Raw genomic sequence first — 23,504 nt, forward strand, 5'->3', positions numbered from 1 at the left:
TCCATTAATTCTATGTGAACATTATCCAACCCATAGCCTAATAATTATGAATGCATTGCGAGTCTCAATTTATTTCATCTCGTCATTTCTAATAGCCTACATCCTCAAACAAACTACAGTATGCTATCACAGAGCCGATATGCATAAGATTTTAACACAAACATTCCTGAGCAGCTATAAAACACTTTATTTGAGCATCTAAATCTCACAAGAGGTGGGAACAGTAGACCACGTGTTGTTTGCTTAGTAGGAAAGCTACCACTAGGTGGTGGAAGAGGCCAACAAATGATTTTGAGGCCCTGCGATCGTGCCATCTGATGTCATGATAATTATGATGAAATCTGGAGACTTGGGCCACACTTCCAGCAAACCATAATGCATTAGACCGATTTGTATTGTTCAGAAATGAGCTGCGGTCGATAATGTGAACGCGGAAACGTGACAGAAGATCTAACCTTCTTTAATGGCGAAAACTTCAAGTAAAAGTTGGGTGAAACTATCCGATTTTGCATATGTGGGAAATAAATAAATAACGTAGTGGCACCACGTGCTTCTCACGTGGCAAAAAAGTGGCTTCGTGAAGCACTGGAACAAAGTTTGAAACATGGTAGGTGACTTCTTGTTAGATATGATTCGGCTATAGATCATTGCACTGGGCAATGTAAATACATAGTAGGTAGCTACTCTTGAGCTGTAGGCTTATTCTGAGCTGAAAACTAGACTACTGCAAAAGTGTGTGTCCAGTATCACGGGCACATAATTTCAGATAGAGTTATCCTCTGCGTCTTGTCACTGGCTTTTATTGCTCGCCGAGAAGTTTTGGCTTTTGAGGCGACATTTCTAAGAATATACTTCCAAGCTTGGAGTAAGTTCCACGCTTTTCAAAGGATTTGTAGAGAATCACGACTTTTCACCTCATCATCAACAACAACAGGGGGCGGCTTGCCTTCGCCTTTTATTATGGTCACGGGCGATTATATTTTCGTGTGGAGAAGTACACTTAAACCGTTCTCTTCTGTTTTGCCACGCACTAAATGTCACATTGTTTCAATCTCCTGTTAACATAAGTGTTTGTTTGTCGCTGTGAGAGGCGTTTTGAGGTGGTTGAGCTAGAAACGATGAAAGACAAGTAGTCCACTTACGCGGAAATTATTAATTGATGTGATTTAAAGCATGCAGTCATGCCTGGGTTGGCCTGTGTGGTGGCTGTCGAGAGGCAGGTTAAAATCACTTTGTTTATCCACAGTGAATGGAAATTGTGTGTGCGTGTATGTGTGTGTCCTCTTTGTCAGAGGGGAAATAATCACTTTGTTTTGACTCAATAAAACAGTAAGCGTTTTTGTGCATGATGTTATAGTGGATTACACATCAACAAACCAAGTAAAAGTGAAACGGTGCTTTATGAGAACTTTTATGAGAGCACGGTGGCCCATGCTGTGTGTCCATTTCTCCTTCAGTAGGGCATCCACTGTTCGTCCGCACATTTTGGCCAGCATGTCGCCAAAGCCTGCTCCCCTAACTTCATGGCCATTGATCCCTAATCCAGGATTCCCCCCACTGGGCCAGTAGATTATTCCTTCTCCAGGGTGGGAGGAAGCTTTGAGGAAGCAATCAGGGGAGAAGGGGGCCGAGCCCATGTATTATAATGAACTACAAGCCAGGTGGTCCCAGAGACAGAGACCGAATATCGACATTTCCACTGAAGTAATGGCAGAGGACTCGCTGGTAGTGGTCACATCATGTCACTGGACATGTCATTAGTGTTGCCATTTATGTGTTTGGAACGATCTGTGTCTGCAGTTGCTGAATCTGCTGTTGGGTGTCTGGTAACAGGATGTGAGGATTAAGTGTGTTGTGGTGGATTGGACTCTGCTGCCATTGCATGCATGCGAGCAGCTTTGTGAGAACAGAGAATGGACAAAATAATTGTAGCCGAGCCGTGCCAAATGGAACCCGACACCCCTGCCGTGTTGACTGGTCGTGTTTGCGGCTATTTGACCGTGATGATCTTGTTAGCGGTATGAATGGACCACCGTCCACGCAAGTGTGCCTCTCTGAGCTCGCCCTTTGCCCATTTGCTTGCCAGGCCGGCCCAACACAGCTGACCAGCAGTGACCAGCGGACTTCCCAGGGGCACAGAAGAGCAACCTAAATGTGTAAACAGTGTGTGTGTGTGTGAGTGAGAGAGAGAGAGAGAGAACGAGAGAGAGAGAGAGAGAGAAAGAGAAAGAAAGGGAAAGCACAGTCCTAACTAGCTGACCAGTTATAATTACCACAGTCTCCAAGGGTTTGGGGTGGTGTGTGTGTAGGGATGGGAAGGGGGGGGAGGGGGGCAGGGGTCGTTCAATTGGAGTTTGAATGGGTGGATGGGTATACGGTCGCCCTGACAATGCCGCAGCTGGCCCGCAGCCCAGTGAGTGGCTCTGAAAAGGCGGACGGGCTGCTGCCGTCTCCGTCCCGATCCAGGTGGCCTGTGCCGGGCCCTTTCAGTGTCAGGAGTGCTTAGAGGAATCGGAGGGAGAACTGAGGCAGATAAGGCTGGAGTTGTGTTTGGGGGGTTGGGACCGGGAGAGAGGGCCCATTGAGGAGGGACAAGGGAGAGAATGAGAGCCTGATAAAAAAGATGAGCGGATAAGAGAGACGCCCTGAATGGAACCAGTGACCCGGCGCCCAACAAACGCAAACAGGCCCCCTTTTTTCAGCAGACGGCCACCGCTGGTCACTCGCTCTTGCATTCACACGCACACACATGCACTCATAAACACGCACACACACAGTCTTTCTTTCATATACTCAACACTCGGCCTTAAACATACCCTTCTGAGAACACTTTTAAAAAGCTTGTGTGTTGAAGCTACACTCTTCAAATGAAACCTGTTTGCTAAGTATAGAATTACATCCAGCTATTGAAAATTGTTTATTTAACATTATCTGGCAAATGCTCTTGAGAACTCTATTTATCATTCGCTCATGTTATTGAGAAACACAGTGAATACACTAAGCCATCTGATGCCATAAATTGATAGGATTATATTCCTTACTCAATTTAAAATCTCATGAAATATTAGAGGGGCCAGACAATAGATGACTTCTTCTGTGTTATGCCTTCTGTTTATCTTCTTGTTGCATCTGAATTCAAGCATACTGTATGTTTTTATACCTGCCTGCCAGCGATTCGAGTTATCCATACTGCATGTATATCCGTAGGTACATCTATTCATCCTGATCTTGTGAACACGATATCTCAAGAACACCATAAGGCATGCGCTTCAAATTTGGTATGGGTGTTCAATTGGACTCAAAAGATGAACAATTTATGTTTTGGAGGTAAAATGTCAAAGGTCAAGGTCACTGTGACCATGAAGGTCTTATGAGCTTGTGAATGCTATATCTCAAGAATGGCACATGTTTTGAATTTAGCATGACTGTTTACTTGGACTCCAGATGAACTGATTGGATGTTGGATGTTCAAGGTCACTCTGATCACATGTATGTCCCATTCTTGTTAATGCAGTATCCCAAGAATGTGTGGAGGCATGTGCCTCAAATTGAGAAGGAATATTTACTTGGACTAAAGATAGACGGGTTAAAAATCTTGAGGTCAAAAGGCTGATTATTGTGATCATTATATCTTCAGAATACCATGTGGCACATTCTTCAAATGTAATACTACAGTTTTTCACAGTTGCTCAAACACTAAACCCCATTCTCTGAATCAAATTCTCAAATGCCTGAACACATTTGTTGAATTACTCCCTTTTTTGGCAAAACCGTAGACTACTTTCACCCACTTTCACCCATTTTACCAAACTCATTAACCCTTTTTGCAAAACTGTGAACACATTGTGCATTCTGATGCACTTCTTAATTATATTGATAACCAAACAACGCAGAAGTTGAACACAATTAGTGCACAGTTGTCTCCATTTGAACACTACCACTCAAAATTGATAACACTTCTGTCTAATGATGTGACAACCAATATAAGTCGGTTCAGATTTGACAGAGACGCAGGGGACAACAAGTGTGTGTTACAGTAGAAGTGGGGTACAAGGAAGAGGAGGGTGCAGGTAGGAGGAAGAGGATGAAGAGAAAGACAGAGAGTCCCAAGAGTTGCAATACTGTAAATGATGATATTTGGGCAACAATCATTGACCATGTTCTGGTTCATGGAATGCCAATGAGAGAAGCAGGACTTCATGGTCCAACCCAACATCAGTGGTTTCTCTGTGGCGTCAATAATCCAAAGATTCAGACTACAGAAGAGAAATAGCGTACTGTAAATGTCCATTATCATACAGTACAGTAATCACTGAACATCCACTGTTACACACCTACTACCCTTTGAGCTCAACTCAGAGAGTGAAAGAGCTGAGTTATCAGTATGTCCAAGTAAGTCTAAATTTAGGGACAATACAATATTACAGTATTGCATACTTACAGTACTATCAGAGTCTGTGGCATCACAGTACAAATCATATTCAGTACAGTATTGGCCTGTCTTTCTGTTCACTTACAAAACTATTGATTTATATCTTCATATAGGCTAGAGGATATGAGTAGAGAGTGATATAAGTCCTTATTCTTTATTTTCGTTGTGATATTTTATTTTTCAAATTGGAATGAATACAATTCCTCCAGGAGCCATAAACCCTGCCCTGAAAACTGTGTCTTCCATTGTTTGGTGTATTGTCTTATCACTGCTCTGCAGGAGTGTAATTTTGCCTGATGTGTTCAATGATTTGAGACCATTAGTTAGTTTTGAGCAAAGTTAAAAGTGTTTTGAGGTGATTGTTCAGTTTTGCAAAAAGATTGTAGGGTTTCGAGAATGTAGTTTGAGAAATGAGTTTTGTGTTCACAGTTTTGAGAAAAAGGTAAAGAGTTCTGAAAAAGGTGTTCTAGCAATTGTGAAAAACTGTAATATTTACTTGGACTATACTTTACTTGGACTTTTGGAGATCAATACTGCCCTACAAAGCCAAAGAGCAGTAACTGCATTTTTTGCGAAATTCACTTTTTTTACACCAATATAAAAAGCCAAATCCTCTGATCAATCTGTTAAAATGGCATTGATCTAGATACTCGCAGATACTGCTCTTTGGCTTTGTAGGGCAGAATAGTCAAAGTCCATGACCGCATGTATGTCCCATTCTCGCGATATCTCAAGAATTCCTTGAGGCACGTTCTTCAAATTTGGTAAGAATGTTCATTCGGACTGAAAGATCATTTCATTTGGTTCGATTGTATAACTCAGGTGACACCAAGCTGACTCAAATCAATTCTTTTTATATTTCCTAATTACATTTACACATTTAGTTATCACCTTACCAAGTGTAACAACCACCCAATTAGAACAAATGAATCCATTCATGTTATTCCCCACCAACATATTTTTAAAATATTCCCCAAATATCATCACATAACTTACCCTGTTTCTCAGTTTAAAATAGTCTTTCATTGAAATACAACGTGATACATGTCTGACACCACACTTCAAGTGCTTTGTTATATTCCTTTCAACTTTATAACATATCTGTTACATCCCTTGCCACACAGATGTATGTTGAAAAATCATGTATGTTTAAAAAAAATAATAAAAAGTCATGGCTGTGGTAACACGGTAATTTTAGTTTATTCTTGTTCAGCTAGTTTCTTCTTCATTTTGACATTAACTGAAAAAAACTCATGACGGCCTTCTTTCACTTCATTTTCATCCTCACTCCTCTAATTACCCATCCTATTTCCCTCTCTCTCTTCCTCTCTCCTCTCCTCCCTGTGGTCTCTCTATCCCCCCATCCTCTCCTCTCCTCTCTTCCTCCGTCTCTCAGGCCGATGGCAGTTCAGCCCTGCGGGTCTTCGCTCTGCGGCTGGGCCCTGGCGAGGAGCTCCTCTCCTCCCTGCTCTCGTTTGTGGAGGAGAGGAAACTCCGGGCGCCGTTCATCGTCACCTGTGTGGGGAGCGTCACCAAGGCAACGCTCCGGCTGGCAAACGCCACCGCAGGGAATACCAATGAGGTAAATTGCCATTTACTTGGGCAGGGCCGCGTGTGCCACAGGCTTCCGCTTCTGTAACTGTACTCTACAGTAATTTCCTGTGTGTTAGCCGCATTGTATATAAGCCGCAGGACAGTGTTTTATGCAAGTTAAAAGAAACAAAACCATATCAATACCATATTAACTGCCCTTGTGTATTAACCTCCTAGCTGAAGAAATGTTGCAATATCATTGTACAGTATAAGCCACGGCTTATAGTTGGGAAATTACGGTATGTAGAAAAAAATAAACGGGACTGTTTCATGCCCTCCACTGTCATTGTTGGTATAATGGTGAGATGTGGGGGATGGTATTTGGTATGGGGCCAAAATCAAATATATCATTGCCAGCATTTCAATAAACTGCTTAGCAGGATATATTCAGCTTTGCCAAATCTCAAGGGCCTCCCAAACCCTTATTTTACATCCTGAGATGATACCGTGTTGATGATGATGGTCTGCCTTGTCATTGTAATTGTTTTGTGTGTACTGTATGAGTCTGTGTTTTCTGCGTTATGTCAGGTGATTCAGCTGAACGAGCGCTTTGAGATCGTGTCCTTGGTGGGAACGCTGAACAAGGAGGCTCACCTGCACATCTCCCTCGCTGACAAAGACGGGAAGACTGTGGGCGGTCACGTCCTCGGAGACCTGGAGGTGTTTACCACGGCCGAGGTGGTCATTGGAGAAGCAGCCAACCTCCAGTTCAGCAGAGAGATGGATGCACGCACTGGCTTCCCCGAGCTGGTCATTCGTCCTCGCTAGGAGAAAAGCAGTTAAACTGTGCTTCTTTGTGTTGTTGGTGTTTATAAAAAAAACTGGATGAATTCCTGTGTTATTCGTCTTCATAAAATTGAACATTTATCGGTGTGCAGCAATCTCTTAACAGCTGGAAACCCTTTAAAATGAGTTTTCATTTGACAGACATTTCATATTAGGCTGTCAGGAGATAGGTATCTCTAAGAAAAGTGCATGTTAAAATACTATGCACAGTATACTCCATCAGTCTCTCCGTCCCTCAAACACAAGGAGATGCTTTGTGGTGAGGAGCTAAAATACTAAGACCAAAATATTTCTCAGATCTGTTTGAGTCAGTATGGATGAGGATGTTTAGCTAGTCAGCAAGATCCACTTCAATAGAATTCAGTTACTTTAAAGCATGTTCTCTTTTTTCTGTTGTTTGAAATATATTTACGAGGGATAGTTCCTGTAAGGTTACTTTAAGTCTGTTTGTTTCATTTCTCCTGAATAGACTGAATCTTTACAGAGTGATTGACATTACACTTAACAGCAGTGATTTTAAAGTATTTGAAAATGTATTTTAAGTATGTTTTTTCATGAGTATGTATAGGGTGAAGGATGTAATAGAATGAAAATCATATTGTTAAAATACCATATTAGATTTCCGTTGGATTCTATAAATGATACAATTGTGTTTTATTTAACACAACATACTATACTGTGGTGCACTGTATTGCTGTATTCCAGAGATGTAACTGAAGACACTGTTTTTGTGAAGACATCAAGGGACCGGGGGAAACACTGTTCAGGACACATGTCATGTGCCACCAGCGTCCTGTTCTTTTGAGTGATCTCCGTGTCCTCCCATCACACTAGTGCCAGTGGGACTCCTTTCCTCTGGCCACCAATGGGCTGTTGAGGATGATTAATGATGGAAGTCTGCTGGCGGGTCTGCGGAACAGCTGGGAGGGCCCATTTGTAGTGACCTCCTCCAACCCTACTGTAGCCCAGCATCAGAGGAGCCGGCGAGTTGTGTGTGTGTGTGTGTGTTTGTGGTGGTGGTGGTGGTGGTGGGGGGGGGGGGGGGGGGGTTGTTGGGGGGCGGTAGGCCCCTCCTAATAGATGTTTAACTAAACCTCTCCCTTTGACGTGGGCAGAGCGCAGCACAATGGGAGGACACCTCCCCCTGGATTAGGGCTGACCTGTGCTGGGGATGGGGGCAGCGGGCCTGAAGAAAGAGCGGAGGCCTGCCTCTGGCAGCTCCGTCTGGAGGCCTGATAAATGGCCGCGGCATGGTGGTGTGGGTGTGTGTGAGGGGGGGGAGGGGGGGTGTAACAGTGCCTTGATGGAACTTCCGTTGCTCACTTTGGTGTGCTTTATAATTGGCTTTGTCCTTTTTCTCTCTCTCTCTTTCTCTCGCTCTCTTTCACACACACACACACACACACACACACACACACACACACTCAGACAGCCGACAGGTTGGGAACCACACTGCCCCTGCCTGAAGGATGCCGCAGCCCTTAGATAGAATCGATTGGGTGGAGTTGTCATTGGGTGTTTCTTGTGTGCCATGAGTAGAGGGTAATAAAAAGGAAGGACTGGACAGATAGACTTCTTTGTGCACAGGCAGGGGAGATGGAGACCTACAGATCGTTTTTTTTTTCTCCACCTTTCTGAAGGCTTCTGTGCTTTGTGGTTCTGATGTTTGGTTGTGAGTGAAGACCACGGAAGATTATGGACCATTATAACAGCTGTATGATCTCCTGTTGCTCAGCCAGTGACCCTGATGCCTGTATTGACTCATTGTATGTGAAGGTGCTTTGCTAAGAAAACTCTTACTGACAGTATCGAGTACCTTGAAGAAGTATGTGGCTCAGTGATGATTAATGGTGGAATTTTCTCTGTCAGTTTTTATTCTTTTACAGTTCTCCGTCCTGCTATGATGCCAATGGAACTTCCTGAGAGTGGAATTGTGCAGAAATGGATGATGATTAGATTGGCGTTCCTTCCTAAATCTGCCACCACTTTTAATTACTATATCGTCACCACTTGAGGGTTGGGCATAGGAGCTTCCACTTTATGTATTTGTGTGTGTGTGTGTGTGTGTGTGTGTGTGTGTGTGTCTGTGTCTGTAACTGAGATTGTATATCTACTCTTTGATGACAAAATATGTTAAGGGAAATAAAACTGAACAGTTTTCTCCCATATCTTGGTCTGGATTTTTGAGCCTCACTCTTACTCTCACTCTCACACTCACTCATACTTTCATACACATACAGACAGACACACACACACACACACACACACACACACACACACACACACACACACACACAGATCCAATAAAATACCATCGCACCTGGAGAGTTAATTGAGGCATCAGGGAGAGGGAAGGGGGTTTGTGGCCAGCTGTTTTCTCATCTGGTTGGAGAATACAAAGACAGAACTGCACGCTGTCCCTGCGGTCATATAGGCATGTTGCTGACAGAGCCTCACAGTAGAGATGGAGCACATTATACAACACATACAGTACACACACACACACACACACACACACACATTTACCATTTCTTCAATCTATTCCCCGAGGGTTTCCAATTGAAACATTCAACACCAACGCAGATACTTTGAAATGAAAATGAATCGTAATGCTCTACAAAAATGTTGCCTTTAAAACTTGTCTTTAGTTATTTTGTTTGTCTCCATTAGCTCAACGTTGTTTTTCCTGTGCCACTAGGCACTTCGTACATGGTTGTTAACGCAGTTGGAAGGATTAGATACAGATTGGGGAAAGATAGAACTTTAGATCTGACGGTTACATTATGCAGTAGAGCATGGAACCGCTTTTCCTCTCCTGAAGGTATTGCTGTACCGACAGCATGCTGTGCAGTGCAGATATACGGGTGGTAGAGGGGTGGGCACTTGCTAATTGTGTGGGAGGGGACACTCCTGGCTCTCGTGCATAATGGGTGCTGTGTCTGACTCTGCCCCTCTCTGGGCTGGGGTGCTGGGGCAATGGGGCAATGGGGCAATGGGGCAGCTCTCTGCCTCCTGCTAAGCGTCTGACCCATGCTGCCTCTTTGTCATGTAAAAATGCTAAAATGGTTGGCCAATCAAAGACCCAGGCCAGCCCCGCCCCACTCCACTGGCGGGCCCCATGGTAACGGGATGCCATGCCATGAAGGACCTGTAACGTTAATGACAAGAGTAATAGCACTTCAATTAAATATTTCATTTTGCCCATGATTCTGAAATAGCATCCTTCTCTCTCAGTTGCCTCTTACTCTATCAAAATCATCTAAGTGTGCAAGTATAATGCAAGGTTTGCATTTTATAGTAATGGTGGTGTCTTTGCTGTAAAAACACCTTCACACATGCATTACAAAAAGTGAAAACACTGATTACCAGATATGGATCACTGACGAAACTCTGTGAAAATGTTAACTGCCATTACATTATTTACCTATATTCATTCTATCAGAGCATGCTGCTCTAACCCCATTGCATACTGCAATGATATTATTTATATGACAAATTATTTATTGTCATATTATTTATTGGGGTACTACTCTCATGAAGTTTTTTTATTATGGCATTGTGGTGGGCATTGTTTAATCACCGGGACCTGAGTACATTTTGCTCCTGTATGTGAATGTTGGAAGGACAATAAGGATCCTTGAATCCTTGAAATGCACAGTCATTTCCTGTGTATTAGCCACATTGTGTATAAGCCACAGGACAGTGTTTTATGCAAGTTTAAAAACAAAACCATATTAATACAATATGAACTGCCCCCCGTGTATTAACCTCATAGCTGCTAGTTGGGAAATAACAGTAGGAAAAATTACAAGTTTAAGCTATTACACCACCAGGTTAGCTTTAAACATTTACCATTATGTTACTATAATATAATATAATGTTATATTATAATATTATATCATATTAGATTAGATTATATAGTATGCTATTATGCAGTACAATACACCAGACATACCATCTGACTCGACAGCCAGATGGCACAGGCATTCAAGTATAGCAGCCATATATTAATGTGCACAACCAAGCTCTTCAAAAACTGTACATAACCAACACATCCCTATACAAACATGGACATTCTCACAAACATGGACATTCTCACACACACACACACACACTCCAGATACAGTTTAGCCTGAGAGTAGAGAAGAAACTTTAAGTAAGGGGCTTTAAGTGGTCATTGAAATGATCTACAGTGTATAGCTTTCTTGCTGCTCTCAAAAGACCAGACTGTGGAGGCCATACACACTCTCTCCTTCCTGTTTATGTTCCCTCCATTCCCTACCTGACTCATTCACTGTCTCATCATATCACCGCATTTATACTGTCGAGTCTATGTTCGCTTCAGCTGCTTTTTCTTATTAAGTGTGTCCATTTTATTGGGGGTTTTTTTATTCATTAAAAAGGACACCGTTTATGTTGTTGCAGATGAAACATGTAAACTTGAATGATAGGTTGAGGACATTTGGGATTTGGGATCATTAAACAACTGAACTGAACTGATTTTGGAATGATAATCTTTGTCCTTAGATTGATTTGACTGGCACATTAATGTATATAGCTATTCTGTTCTTTTCCATTGTATTCATAATCTTTGTATTTTTTTTAATTATTTTGTACTGGTTCGTGTTTGATGCTTGTATAATGAGGACTGTAGTACACAAGTAAATATATACATTTAAAGTATGATGTAGTTTAAGAATATCTTTACAGCTTCACCCATAGCAGCTACCTGGGATATGGGAGATGCTCCAGGGAGGTAACCGAGAGTTGTTAAAAAATAAACACACAGGAGCGTTACCCACATCAACAGCGCCATTCGTCTTGAGCCACTGCATTAGAAACCGTTAGGTGACCTTGCGACGGAATCTTCAATTGGAAGCGCCCAAGAGGAGAGCCACACATACTGTACGCCGACGCCTTCCCTCGCCACTCTAACGCTGGAGATGGGAGCACAACACACTCCACATCAGGAACAAAGCAGAAGCACCTGCTTCCTTGTGCTCTCATTACCACAGCATATGCTTTCAGATGCACTGCTGCAGCAAACAACAGGGCCTGGGAGAGAGAGAGAGAGAGGAGGAGAGGGGAAGACATCACGGAGAGAGAGAGAGAGAGAGAGAGAGAGAGAGAGAGAGAGAGCATCCATCTCCAGACACTGGCACTGCGCTCTTTAAGACAGGCACCAATGAATTTATGGGTGGGGGGCCAATAGGAAGCACCCCTCTAATGTGTGCTAAATGGCAATCCCTGGAGCTGGTGGCACAAAGAGGGAGTTTTTTTCTCCCTCCAGGCATCTTTGTGCTTTTGTTTGGGCTCTGTTTGCACAGCCTGGTGACCCGAGTGCGTTGGTGGTCCGTCCCGCAAACTGGCCCCCCCTGGGACCGCTTGTTCAACACATGCGGCTAAGCCGCTCAAAGGCGCGCATTGTAACAAACGGGAGAGGGCAGACACGCAGGACAGACACACTGCACATCGCACCTCGCCGGCCAACGCTCTGATCTGCACAAGGGAAGAGAGAAAGGGGGGGAAAAAAACACTCTTTATTTTCATTGGAAGCATCAAGAACAACAGGCACACAGGTAATTACACAATCTCGGAGTGAGAGCGTGTAGAGGAGAGAGAGAGAGGGAGAGGGCGGGATAAGGAAGAAAAGAAGAGAGGAAGAAGAAATGGAAAGGAAAAGTGACAAAAGAAAGAATAAAAGAAAGGTGAACGTACACACACACACACACACCCACCCACACACACAGAGAGAAAATTCAGTGCTAAAGAAGGAGGCTATTCAGGTAGTTTTGTATCAAGCCGTACCTTCCTCTCTACGTATCTTCATCTGGTATTTAAACTCCATTAGTGCAGATATGGAGCGAGTCAGTGTGGCATTTTTGAGGTCACCTCCATGACAGCTCCAGCTTCTGCACTCCTCCTCCCCTCCCTTCCTCTCTCTCCATTTCTCCCGCTTTCGCTCCCTTTCTCCCTCTCTCTCTCTCTCTCTCTCTCTCTCTGCCCCCAAGATTTCTGCTCTTTAACAGTGGATAGCTCCACAAATGAGCCCTGACTGCCTGTTCCGACACTGATAGGTGAACATAATCATATCCGCGTTCGACTAATCTTCCTACTCTAGGCTGCAGATTTGAGGCCGCTGAATGACCTGTCAAAAAGCGTGACGACGTGGCAAATTAAATCTGTCTCTATGGTTGACAACAATGGGCCAATTTAATAGGAAAAAGTGATGCCTATACGGAAAGGGGACTGCACTGACAAATTCAATACTTTTGAATGCAAAAAGTCCTGTCTGCTGAGACAAATCATTTAGTGCAGAGATTATATGTCATCTTTCTTGTTTTATCTACTTTCAAGCAGAAGTATACCAACCTCCATAGCATGGGCTATATAGATTTGCAGGAGAAAATGGCACGTCATCATTTGGAATGAATGAATAATGGGGGGCCAAGCACAAACATGGCCATTTTTGACATTTAACAGTTTAGATGCTTTGCTTTGCTTTGCTCTGGTACTACAAAACAAGACATATGTTTATGAGATTGCTGTTTTTATTCGCCCAGTAAGTTCAAGGTCCAGCGTGTGGATGTCTCTCGCTCTCTCATGCTCACATGCCCCCTCATACAGACCATTGCCTACATACACAAAGAGATACGCATACACATACACATACCCACACACACACGCACACGTGCGCACACACACACACACACATGCAAACGCAAATGCATACATGCACACACGCACACACATGTACGCAAAACTACACACACACACACACAGACCCACACACACTCACAGACAGACATTCCTTCCATGTGTTGATGCACCAGTGGCAAACCCATTGTCCACCGGTACAGTGTTGCGCGCATGAAGCAGATAGAACTTGACCCGCGCGGCCTGGAGCGCGGCAGCCGGAGCACTAAACTAAATGCTTTGGAGAGTGTTTTGAGGAGAGGAATCTCTCCATTACCAGCCAGCTCCTGCCACCTCCACCCTCCCCCCCCGCCACCACCTCCACCACCTCCACACCCCAGCCACAGCGACAACCACCGCATCCATCAGCCATTAATGAGCTCAATTCAGCACCATTGTATCTGTTAAATATGTCATTTAGGGAATAAATTGGGAGTTCATAAAGGCTTCTGACTGTGGTCACAATAAAAGAAGGTGGAGAGGGAAAAAAATACAAGTAGTCAGTCCATTACATGATGATCCCCCTCAATATAATTGTGTTGTACTTGTTACCTTTTAAACATAAGGGAATTGAATTCATTGATGGTGCATATGTAGAATTTGTATTATCATTTTAAATCACCTTTATGGATTTCCTTTTCCAAAAGTAATAGAATGTATGCCTTTAAATTTCAGCTATTCTTCCATACATTCAGTTATACAAAAGGCCAATATAGCGGTTACAATACAACCTACATATTTGATTTTGTGCGCTTAATCTTAAATACAAATAGACAAGCCCAACCTCTAACAGTTCTGGAGAACGCTTTATAATAAGCCACGACAGTATGATTTGGCTATTCTTTGTCTAGGGTCATAATAACACCAGCAGAGCAGCCTCCCACTGGTATACAGGAGTAGCTGTGTTGGTTTGTGTAATGTGACTGACTGCACAAATACTGTAGAGTTGAAGCCTCTCAGATATATAGTCATTGTTTGTTATTATGCTTGTTAGATTAAAGTGTCTGTGAGCATGTGGCAAGGTGCAGATCCTTCTTTTCATTTTTATCTTTTTTTTTTTTAAGTTTTGATCAAGCACCTGTAAAAATAGGTGTTTGTGATACCCTACACTTATTGTACAAATTATGCTGCCGTTTTTGTTTGTTTGGCCAGATTCATATTTTTTCTTTCTTTTATACATTCTAATTGCTCAACTGATGCCATGTCAAGACCCAATACAGCACACACAATTATTAATTCAGAATAAGTGAATACATTCTTCAGGACTACATTGATATTGGCTGTTTCTACATGGGTAGAGAATACTATTAGTGCAATCATTATTATCAGTACAGTGCTACACTAATAACTTTACTAGACAAAGGAATACTGTATGTATTAGTCTATCACGTGTGAACCTCCTATGGTGCTGAAACTGAAACAGGCACAATGAAATTGGCTTCAACTTTTTCAAGCCTTACAGGAATCCATATGATCACTGTGTCCACTGAATTACTGCACAGACTAATTGCCACTAGCCATGGCTTTACGTCGTACCATTTACGCTGAGCTTCGCTGTTGATGTAGTTTCCTCACTCGGTCCTCTTGCATTGCCTGGTCTCTCCATGTACAGACCTGAAAGGGTATTTTCATCATTAATCGTTCCATTTCCCTTCGTTTCTGACAACTTGGCTAAAGAGATCAATCACTCTACATCTATGACAGATAAAACCCATGCAGACATAATGCAGGACCTCATGTGGGGTAAAGCTCCAGCTTGGACACAGAAAGAAAGGGGGAGGTGAGTGAGCGAGAGAAAGTGAGAGAAAGGAATAGAGAGAAAAAGAAAGAGAGAGAAGGAAAGAGAGAGAGAGAGTGTGTGTGGGTGAGACGGGATGAGAAAACCCCTGCTGATCGAACATTCTCTCATTAGCCAGGCCTGCCACTAATCAGCCTCCGATTCGGCCGCCGCGGCCAAACACACTTCCTCGCAGCGGGGGGCCGGGACTCCTGGGAGCTGGAGTTCTGAACGGGCAGAGGCCCAAAGGAGCGGATGCCACTGCTTTCATGTTACAGCCGGAGCATGCAAACTCCCCCCGCTGTTTAAGGTAGCCCGCCTAATTGCTGCTCTCTGTGTGTCGAAAACCTCTGAACCTGCAACATGGAACCCTTTAACCGATTCCATCAAAAATTGGTGATTAAGAGGGATTGCAGACGATTTGAGCTCGCCCGGGGACAGAATCCCCTCGCTGTTATGCATCCTGCATGTCCACATGTCCATGAAAAAAAGACCAAATGATAGCATCAACAGTTCCAACTCCAAGTCTTTTCAGTCTTTCCGTGCTGTAACTTCTTACTGGGCTTGAACTAGCCTCAAATTCTGCTTATGTGTATAGATAGATAGATAGATAGATAGATAGATAGATAGATACTGATAAATAGATAGATAGATAGAGAGATAGATATAGAGAGATAGAGAGATAGATACTGATAAATAGATAGATAGATAGATATAGAGAGATAGAGAGATAGATAGCTAGATATAAAGCACTGCTCCTGTATAATAAAAGGTTTGCCATTCAAGGCCAGTCAGGCCATTCCTGCTTCGAGGGAACACTGGATACATGCGCTTGAAAGAAGGCCGAGGCTGGAGAAGAAGCATCACTAAACTGGAGCACTGTGAACAAAATGCATGACCTTGAGGGAGCATGAATGGCAGAGCCATGATAACAGATTTATATGTGTGTATCTTCATAACACAATGCGGGTCCATGCAGACCATCAACAACAGGACAAGAGAGAGAGAGAGAGAGAGAGAGAGAAAAAAAAAAACAATGTCAATGACATGTCCAATGGTGATTTCTGATGCCAAGGATGTCAGACATTCCAAAACAAACGTGAAGGACATATAATCATATTCTAACATTCTAACTGGCTTAGAATGTCCAAGCCCAAATCCTAAATCTGACACACATACAACATGAGCTAATAGACACTAACAGGCTCTATCCACTTATAAATGTGTACTCAACTTGAGAGTGTGTAATGTAATCCCCCTTGCATGAGGTTTCATAGTTTGGCCTGGACTTTAAGCTCCTCCACAAACATCATCAGAGGCTTGAGGACAGCTGGTGAACCCGGTCATTTATTGACTTACAGCTGTCCATTAACTGCCTCAGTCTGCTACTGCGTACTGATGGCTTTGAGAAAACAAAACTGTGATTTCACAAGTCATGGGAGTGTCACAGAATAAATGTTACATTTAGTGACACATATTTGCATTATCAATGACTTTAAAATGTGATGAGATTGAGAAATTAGATGTTTCCTTTAATAACTGTGGGGAGTGAAATAATTGCTCTCTATTCCCTGAACGGACAAAGCATGTTCCTCTTTTAACCAGTAGGGGTCAGTCTTGATCAAGATGAACAATGTGCACTGATATCATGACCGTGTGTTTATTTAAGAATCTCAAGAGAAAGCTCATTAGTGCCATTCAAAATCTTTTGAACTCTTTTAAACATGTATCTGAATTTTGCACCTATTCTAGTTCTCCAGTGGTGTTAGTCACCCACCATTATCCTTCAATGTCAGATAAAAAAAAAATGGAACTCTGCACCTGTTCATAGTATATTGTGTGATTATATTGCATGATTGAAATGAGATTATTTGGCAAATTAGCTGAAGGCATCCCTCCGTATAAAGAGCTTAATGGATTGTGGAGCTGCTTGTGGCTGTAAGAGTGAATATGCTAACTGAATCAACATCTCACCAATTACCGAGAGAAATGACTGAATTGTATCAGACACATCACAAGCATTTCATAGCAAAGAGCACTGGTTACTTTTTCACAAGTTGGAAACCTAATTTTGCAAACTTTTTTATTTGACAGAGTGGTTAATAGCACCATTTTCTGTGGTGAGGCGAACTCATATTTATTTCGGCTGGGTTTTTCATTTCACATGCTCTCACTGAAATCAGAGAGGATGGTCAGGGGTCTTTTTTTCATTGTTGCGTGTTAGAGCCAAGGTTAACACATTGTCGCCGGCTGAATGGATCTCTGCTCAGAGTGAATGCATCTGTAGCACAGGAGTAAATAGCACAGGCTGAAAGCCATTCATATTTTTTTAGCATATTTTTTTCCCCATGTTCATCTACCACCCAGAATTGTGATTAAACACACAGTGAAAGACTGAGAGTTAATCAACACTGATAGTACTGTGACACTGTGGTTGTTTAATTACATCACAAAATATTTATTTACATCAGGTTTTTCTCCGAGACAGTGTCAAGAGGAATATGCCCAGTGCAAAAAAAATATTTCCATTCCACAATGGACATACTTCCATTTCAAACCATAGCCAAGTCACATTGAGAGCTCTGAAGAAGTGGCAAGGAGTACTTGAACTGCAAGACAGTATGCAAGAGGCCTTACAGTGATACTTTGAGTTATGACACGTGTAGGAGAAACAGTCCCCTACATTCTCACTGTACCCAGACTGAATCCCAGACATGAATCTCGCAGTACGTCACCGACAACAATAGCCCTGCTGTTTGACATGAACGTGTCCTATGTCTTACTGCCTGCCTGATGCAACAGACCATGGGCACGCCACCACAACCTCAATTTTGTTCGAAGGTTTTTTTTTTTTTTTTTTTTTTTAATAATAATAAAGGTCCTCCCAATTTTGCCCAGTGGAATTCCATGTGGCGAGCTAATTTTAGCCAGACCCATAAGAGCCCCCCAAAAAGCCCAAATCATGCCCTCTTGAGGGGCTCGTAATAGAGCTCTGTGCTGTGCTGCTCCCACATCCATTGCTCGGAGACTGGGAGGCTCGGAGGCTGCCGGCGATGCCATGACAGAACGTGCGATGCTCCGAGGTTATGTACACGGTCTACGTCTAGCGCACAAATACCATGGCGAGCCAACAGGGGGTGGGGTGGGTGTGTGTGGGGGGGGGGGGGGATAATTGAATCCCACTCCAGTGGGAGGCTAACAGGGGGAAATGTGTTTGTTATTAAAATCCTTTATCTCTGACGCTCATCTTCAGTATTTCCATACTAATGGGCAGGTGAGGACTCTCACGCCGACGTGTTACCGGGCCACGGCAAGGCCGGCTGCCAGTCAGGTTTCTTGCTTTTAACTGAGTGCTTTCAATTCACACCAATTTAGTCCAATTAAACTGCTTTGCATCTGCAGAGAGTGTTCCAGCGCTGCTTTACAGACCACCCTTTTCAATTAGGCCGAGGGAAGAGATCAGTGACGGATCTCATTGTTCGATTTTGCAAAACTGGAAGTGATGCTACATAGTGTTTTAGACGAAATTTCGCATCTCCCAGCACCTCATATGAGGGTGGATGACACAAAGATGTCCATCTCTTTGCACAACAAGAGGACCATGTCATGGCTCATCACTCTGTTGAAATCACCACTAAAATGTGTTTCCAAATTTCTATTCAATTATAAAGCATTATTGAGATTTTTTTGCTAAGGGCAACAACTGTCCTCTCACAGCATATGTTCTAAAATACATCATTTTTAAAAGCAGTTTTCCTGATGATTGTCCACAAAATGATTGTGAATGTAAATATAAATTAAAACTAGGCTAAGGACTATGGCATTGCAAACATTTACTTGAGGAAGGCTCCAACTCCCTAGAGACACACTGGTGTCCTTTGGATTTGGCCACAACACAAAGAGCCTTCTAGGCGGCAGCTGCAAGCTGACTGTTTGCAGGGCTTGTGCTCAGGAGCAGGATGTGAACAGAGTGCTTCTCCTAAGGGGACAAACACTACTTCATCAGCTGGGTTAAGGGTTTGCTGGCTTACTAGCCAAATACTGTATATGGGCCTACGACTTCATCCCCACTGAAGATGCTGACCTCGTGTATAGGGGGGTTTTTTTATTTTTTTTAAACACTGTGCCTTGGCAGCGTAAATCCAATCGCACGCAAGGCAGCATGGGAATACACAGGCAACCTCACTTGAAATAAAGAAAAAATGTTGTTTTGTAGTTGCCGCATCTCCAAAGCCTTGGAGTATGGGCATGCTGGTAATACTTAGTCTGGTTTTCACCATACTAAGCTCAATCTTTTAAGATTGAACATTAGTCTGGGGAGGCTGTGCTTTGTTTCTACTGCACTTTGCGTCGCTTAAGTTTCGGTATCGTCACGTCACCGGCCAATAGTGTGCCAGGACTAGAGTATGGCCGTTTCTGATTGGAGCCAAAGGTTCTGGCGGTAAACAGAGGAGATAGATCTGCTGGTTTCCAGCCTGAGCTGCCGGGCGGAATTCAAATTCCACGGAAGTTCAGGCAGGGTTCACCCAGCCTAGGTAATACTACAAAGAAGCAACATTTAAAAATCCAGTGAAAGAGAGAAACCTTTGTGAGCGGACACACGCATCAACTGGCCCGATGACCTGTGAGGGTAGAAAAATATTTATATTGGAACTATAAGATTTTGCAAGGTCTCATAAATGTATTATACCTTTTTACATCATTTTCCCTCAAGAAAACCTATGGCATGATCTGGAAGGTCCTTGGTTGGTTGGCACCAATGACTCAATGGCAAACATGTTGCAAAAGCTTCATGCCGTGTCTGCCTTTGAAATGAATTCCTCAAAACTGATAAGGATAAAAAACTCAAGGTATTCCTTTCAATGGTACTGAGGCTACTAAGGCAAACATTCAACCATCCTCCTCTATAAAATCCAACGATTTTTCACAACCCAACATTTCTGAAAAACGACAAAATATTGAGGTTGAAGGAGAAAAAAGGTGAACTCTCTAAAGACTACCACCATGCATTCAAATGTGTTTATCAAATTAATTTAAATACACGTTCAATTCAATACATGTATGCCAAGTTCAATACATTCAATTCAATACATGTATTACAGAAGTGAGAATAATAGCTTAATGTTACTTGACATGGGGATCATGCCATCCCCAGAGGGCCTTGGTTTGTACAATATCACAACATTAGTGTATCTGTCAATAGTCAAAGACCACGTGTACTGGGAGTCTGAGAGATGCTGACAATATGTGAATTCCTTGTTTCTCTAAGTAAAGATATTGTATGTAAATCCTTAGCATAAATTATGGGGAGATTTAGCCTAATTAGGCTGGATTGAAAAACATCCTGGACAAGGTCAATTTTAGTGTTGGCCTTATCTGCTATGGGGGCATCTTTGGCAGTTGATATTGTTTGCCTCTCTTCCACTGGCTGTTATTTTTGTGATAGCTATAATCTGGCAAATCAGCCATGTACCCCAAGAGACCTTTTGCTCAGCACTAACTAAACCTTTAACTCAGTGTTTACACTATCAGTGTCAGCGACGGCCTCATTTTGTAGATTTTGGTGCACTCACTCTTTCCGGGAGAAGTGGATGCCGAGTGCCATTTCATGTAACTTTCTGCCGAATAAACCAATGCATTTTAATCAGATGATAATGACGGGGTGTGCTGTCTGACTACATTGCCCATCTGGCCCTTCTGATGTGAAGTGTTCTGTTCATTTCTCCATTAATGTCTGCATGAGGATGAGCATAGGCATGGAAGTTATGGGAATGGGAGATGGAATTCAACGACATGACAGCATTCTAAGAAGGAAATCAGAGTGGTTGGTGATGTTAAAACAACATGGTCTTTAAATTCCTGCGGTCTTTTTTTCCTCTCGCAAATTCTGATGTTTATTTATATTAACATCGCTGAGGGTGTTTATTTCATTTACTTTGTTTATCGTTGTAATATAGACCATTTCGATCTGTCCCAATATTTATGATTGAAACATTGAAAACCAATGCAGATACTTTGAAATGCACATGAATTGGACGCAAGCGTATTGCTCAACTTAATTTTTTTTTTACCAAGTTACCTTTAGCTTGATGTTGTTTTCTGTGCCACCAAAAATACCTGAGGAGCGCACCTGTTTATGTTGGAGTTGAAAGAGTCTATAACTTCAAAAAAGACACATTAGTAGTTGAATGGCTACAAGGATATGATTTTCAAAAGCATTTCGTACAAATGCTCTTAAAATATAACTGTTATGATTTTTCAGTTCCAACATGGAGCAGATGCACATCTATACTGACCAAGTAAAATGCATACTATTAGCACTATGCCTTTACCTTACTGTGCCGATGCTGACACCTACATGACTGCATCATTTGGCTTTTCTTTACATTAGGTCTTTGTCGGTATATACACTATCAAAGCCAGCCAGTTCTATTCTCTTTCTGCTAGTGTTGTATTTTGTTTTGAAAAGATCACAGGCAGTTGAGAATGTTATCTGTTATGTTCTAGACAAACACAACAAAGCTAATTATAACTGAATACAAACGTCTCATGAGGTGTGAAATGGCAACTGGTTCTCATTATCCTGCCAGAATAAGTCGTGAGAGCTGACTTGAAGAGGTGCAGTGCTGAGCACACGCAAGAGAACCGTTGCACAATGCCAGAGGCCTTGGAAATACACATTTCTATTTCATATTATGGGAGTTTACCCTGAGCTTTTCATGTAGAGGTATCTTATGGTGTGTGTGTGTGTGTGTGTGTGTGTGTGTGTGTGTGAGAGAGAGAGAGAGGGAGGCTAGGGAGGGAGAGAGAGAGAGAGAAAGAGAGAGACTTGTTAATCAAAGGGACAGAAAGAGGAGTCTTTTTAAATGACTTCTTCCATCCTTTTCAAAGACAAATATGGGTAAGCTGAAAGCAACAGCAATTTTCCTCAAAGACGAAGGTCAGAGCCGGGAAATGTTATGCCAGTAGCATTTCTGTGAAGCTGTTGTATTTGTCAGGCTGTTTGATAAGCTTCAAATATTGGGTATGAATTATGAGGTATATTGCATATTAACATAATCTAATTAATAAACAAAGACACTTTAATGTGCATGTCTCTAGAGCACCAGACAGCAAAGATGTGTTAGCAGATCGTTCTGCGTCTATAGCGGCTGCTAAATACTCATCATTTTACTCAACTTTGAAACTATAAGTGAGCATGACTCTCGCATCTCTCACAAGCACTTCAAGTAGATTCAGTACGCCTAATCGTTGGGAAAACTCTTCACATGTATACCAGTATACAAAGTCCCTTCGCAGGTCTATGAAATTTAGCTATGATACTTTTTACAGCCCCTTCTAAAAAATATCTGCATCTGTCTGGTTGTGGTTCAGCAGCACAGGATGTAGTGCCAACAGAATGCATTTAAAGTCCTTTGTGAGGCACCTCATTACGTGTGAGGCCAATTCATTAAGTAATTGGTCTCCAGTTGTTTACATGAGTATTAAGGCGTTCCATTCAGGGGGCCTTTGAGAGAGGCATTGTCTGAATGTTTCATGTTATGAATACAGAATGAGGTTGGAGCGGGTGAATCCTTATTGGTCTGCCACTGCACTCCACTGAATGGCCGGGGGCAAGGCATTGGGTGCCACACTGCATAGCAATGACTCCAGTGTTAAATAGGCTATGCAGATTAAATGCACGCTTTTGATACTAAAGAGGCACTCTCTGCACATTTTTTGTGTATGTTTATTCCAATTCTATGGCTACAGATATAAGGACTGAATTAGAGGGTTTCTAAATATAATGTATGCATACAGTGTTTTAATAATAGAATGTCTACTTCATTATATTGCTTAGTTGTCATTAAGACAAAATATGGTTTAGATCAGCTCATATGCATTTACATGATGATTGAAAAAAAATGAATTAACATAAATGTTAATGTGTCTCAATAATGTCCATTAGCCTTTTGAAGGAGAGGTTTATCAATTTTACAATATGATTGTGGCTCCTTCATACACATTATGTTTTCTATTTGAAAATGTATACATTTATACAACCAGTTCGTACAAGAAATGTGCAATGATAAATGGAGATGCCCTTCAAATGTAAACAACATGGTATGAAGATGATAGGTGATTAGTGAATTCCACCAGATGAACAGAATGTGAAAGAAAGACCAGTAGAGGGCCCTCTACCACAATTTGCATTCTCTCGGCCTGGGTCAACACCTATCC

General features: G+C 42.4%; 1 protein-coding gene across 1 annotated transcript; it reads left to right on the top strand.

Annotated features, from left to right (window-relative positions):
* Window positions 1–366: 366 nt before the first annotated feature.
* LOC134098393 (bifunctional protein GlmU-like) lies at window positions 367–7,246 on the top strand. Its single transcript, XM_062551424.1, has 3 exons — window positions 367–607; window positions 5,829–6,014; window positions 6,554–7,246. Exons 1-3 carry the CDS (start codon window positions 605–607, stop codon window positions 6,791–6,793), a joined length of 429 nt encoding a protein of 142 aa, XP_062407408.1. The 5' UTR covers window positions 367–604; the 3' UTR covers window positions 6,794–7,246.
* Window positions 7,247–23,504: the final 16,258 nt, after the last annotated feature.

Source organism: Sardina pilchardus, chromosome 12, assembly GCF_963854185.1.
Source record: "Sardina pilchardus chromosome 12, fSarPil1.1, whole genome shotgun sequence".
NCBI lineage: Eukaryota > Metazoa > Chordata > Actinopteri > Clupeiformes > Clupeidae > Sardina > Sardina pilchardus.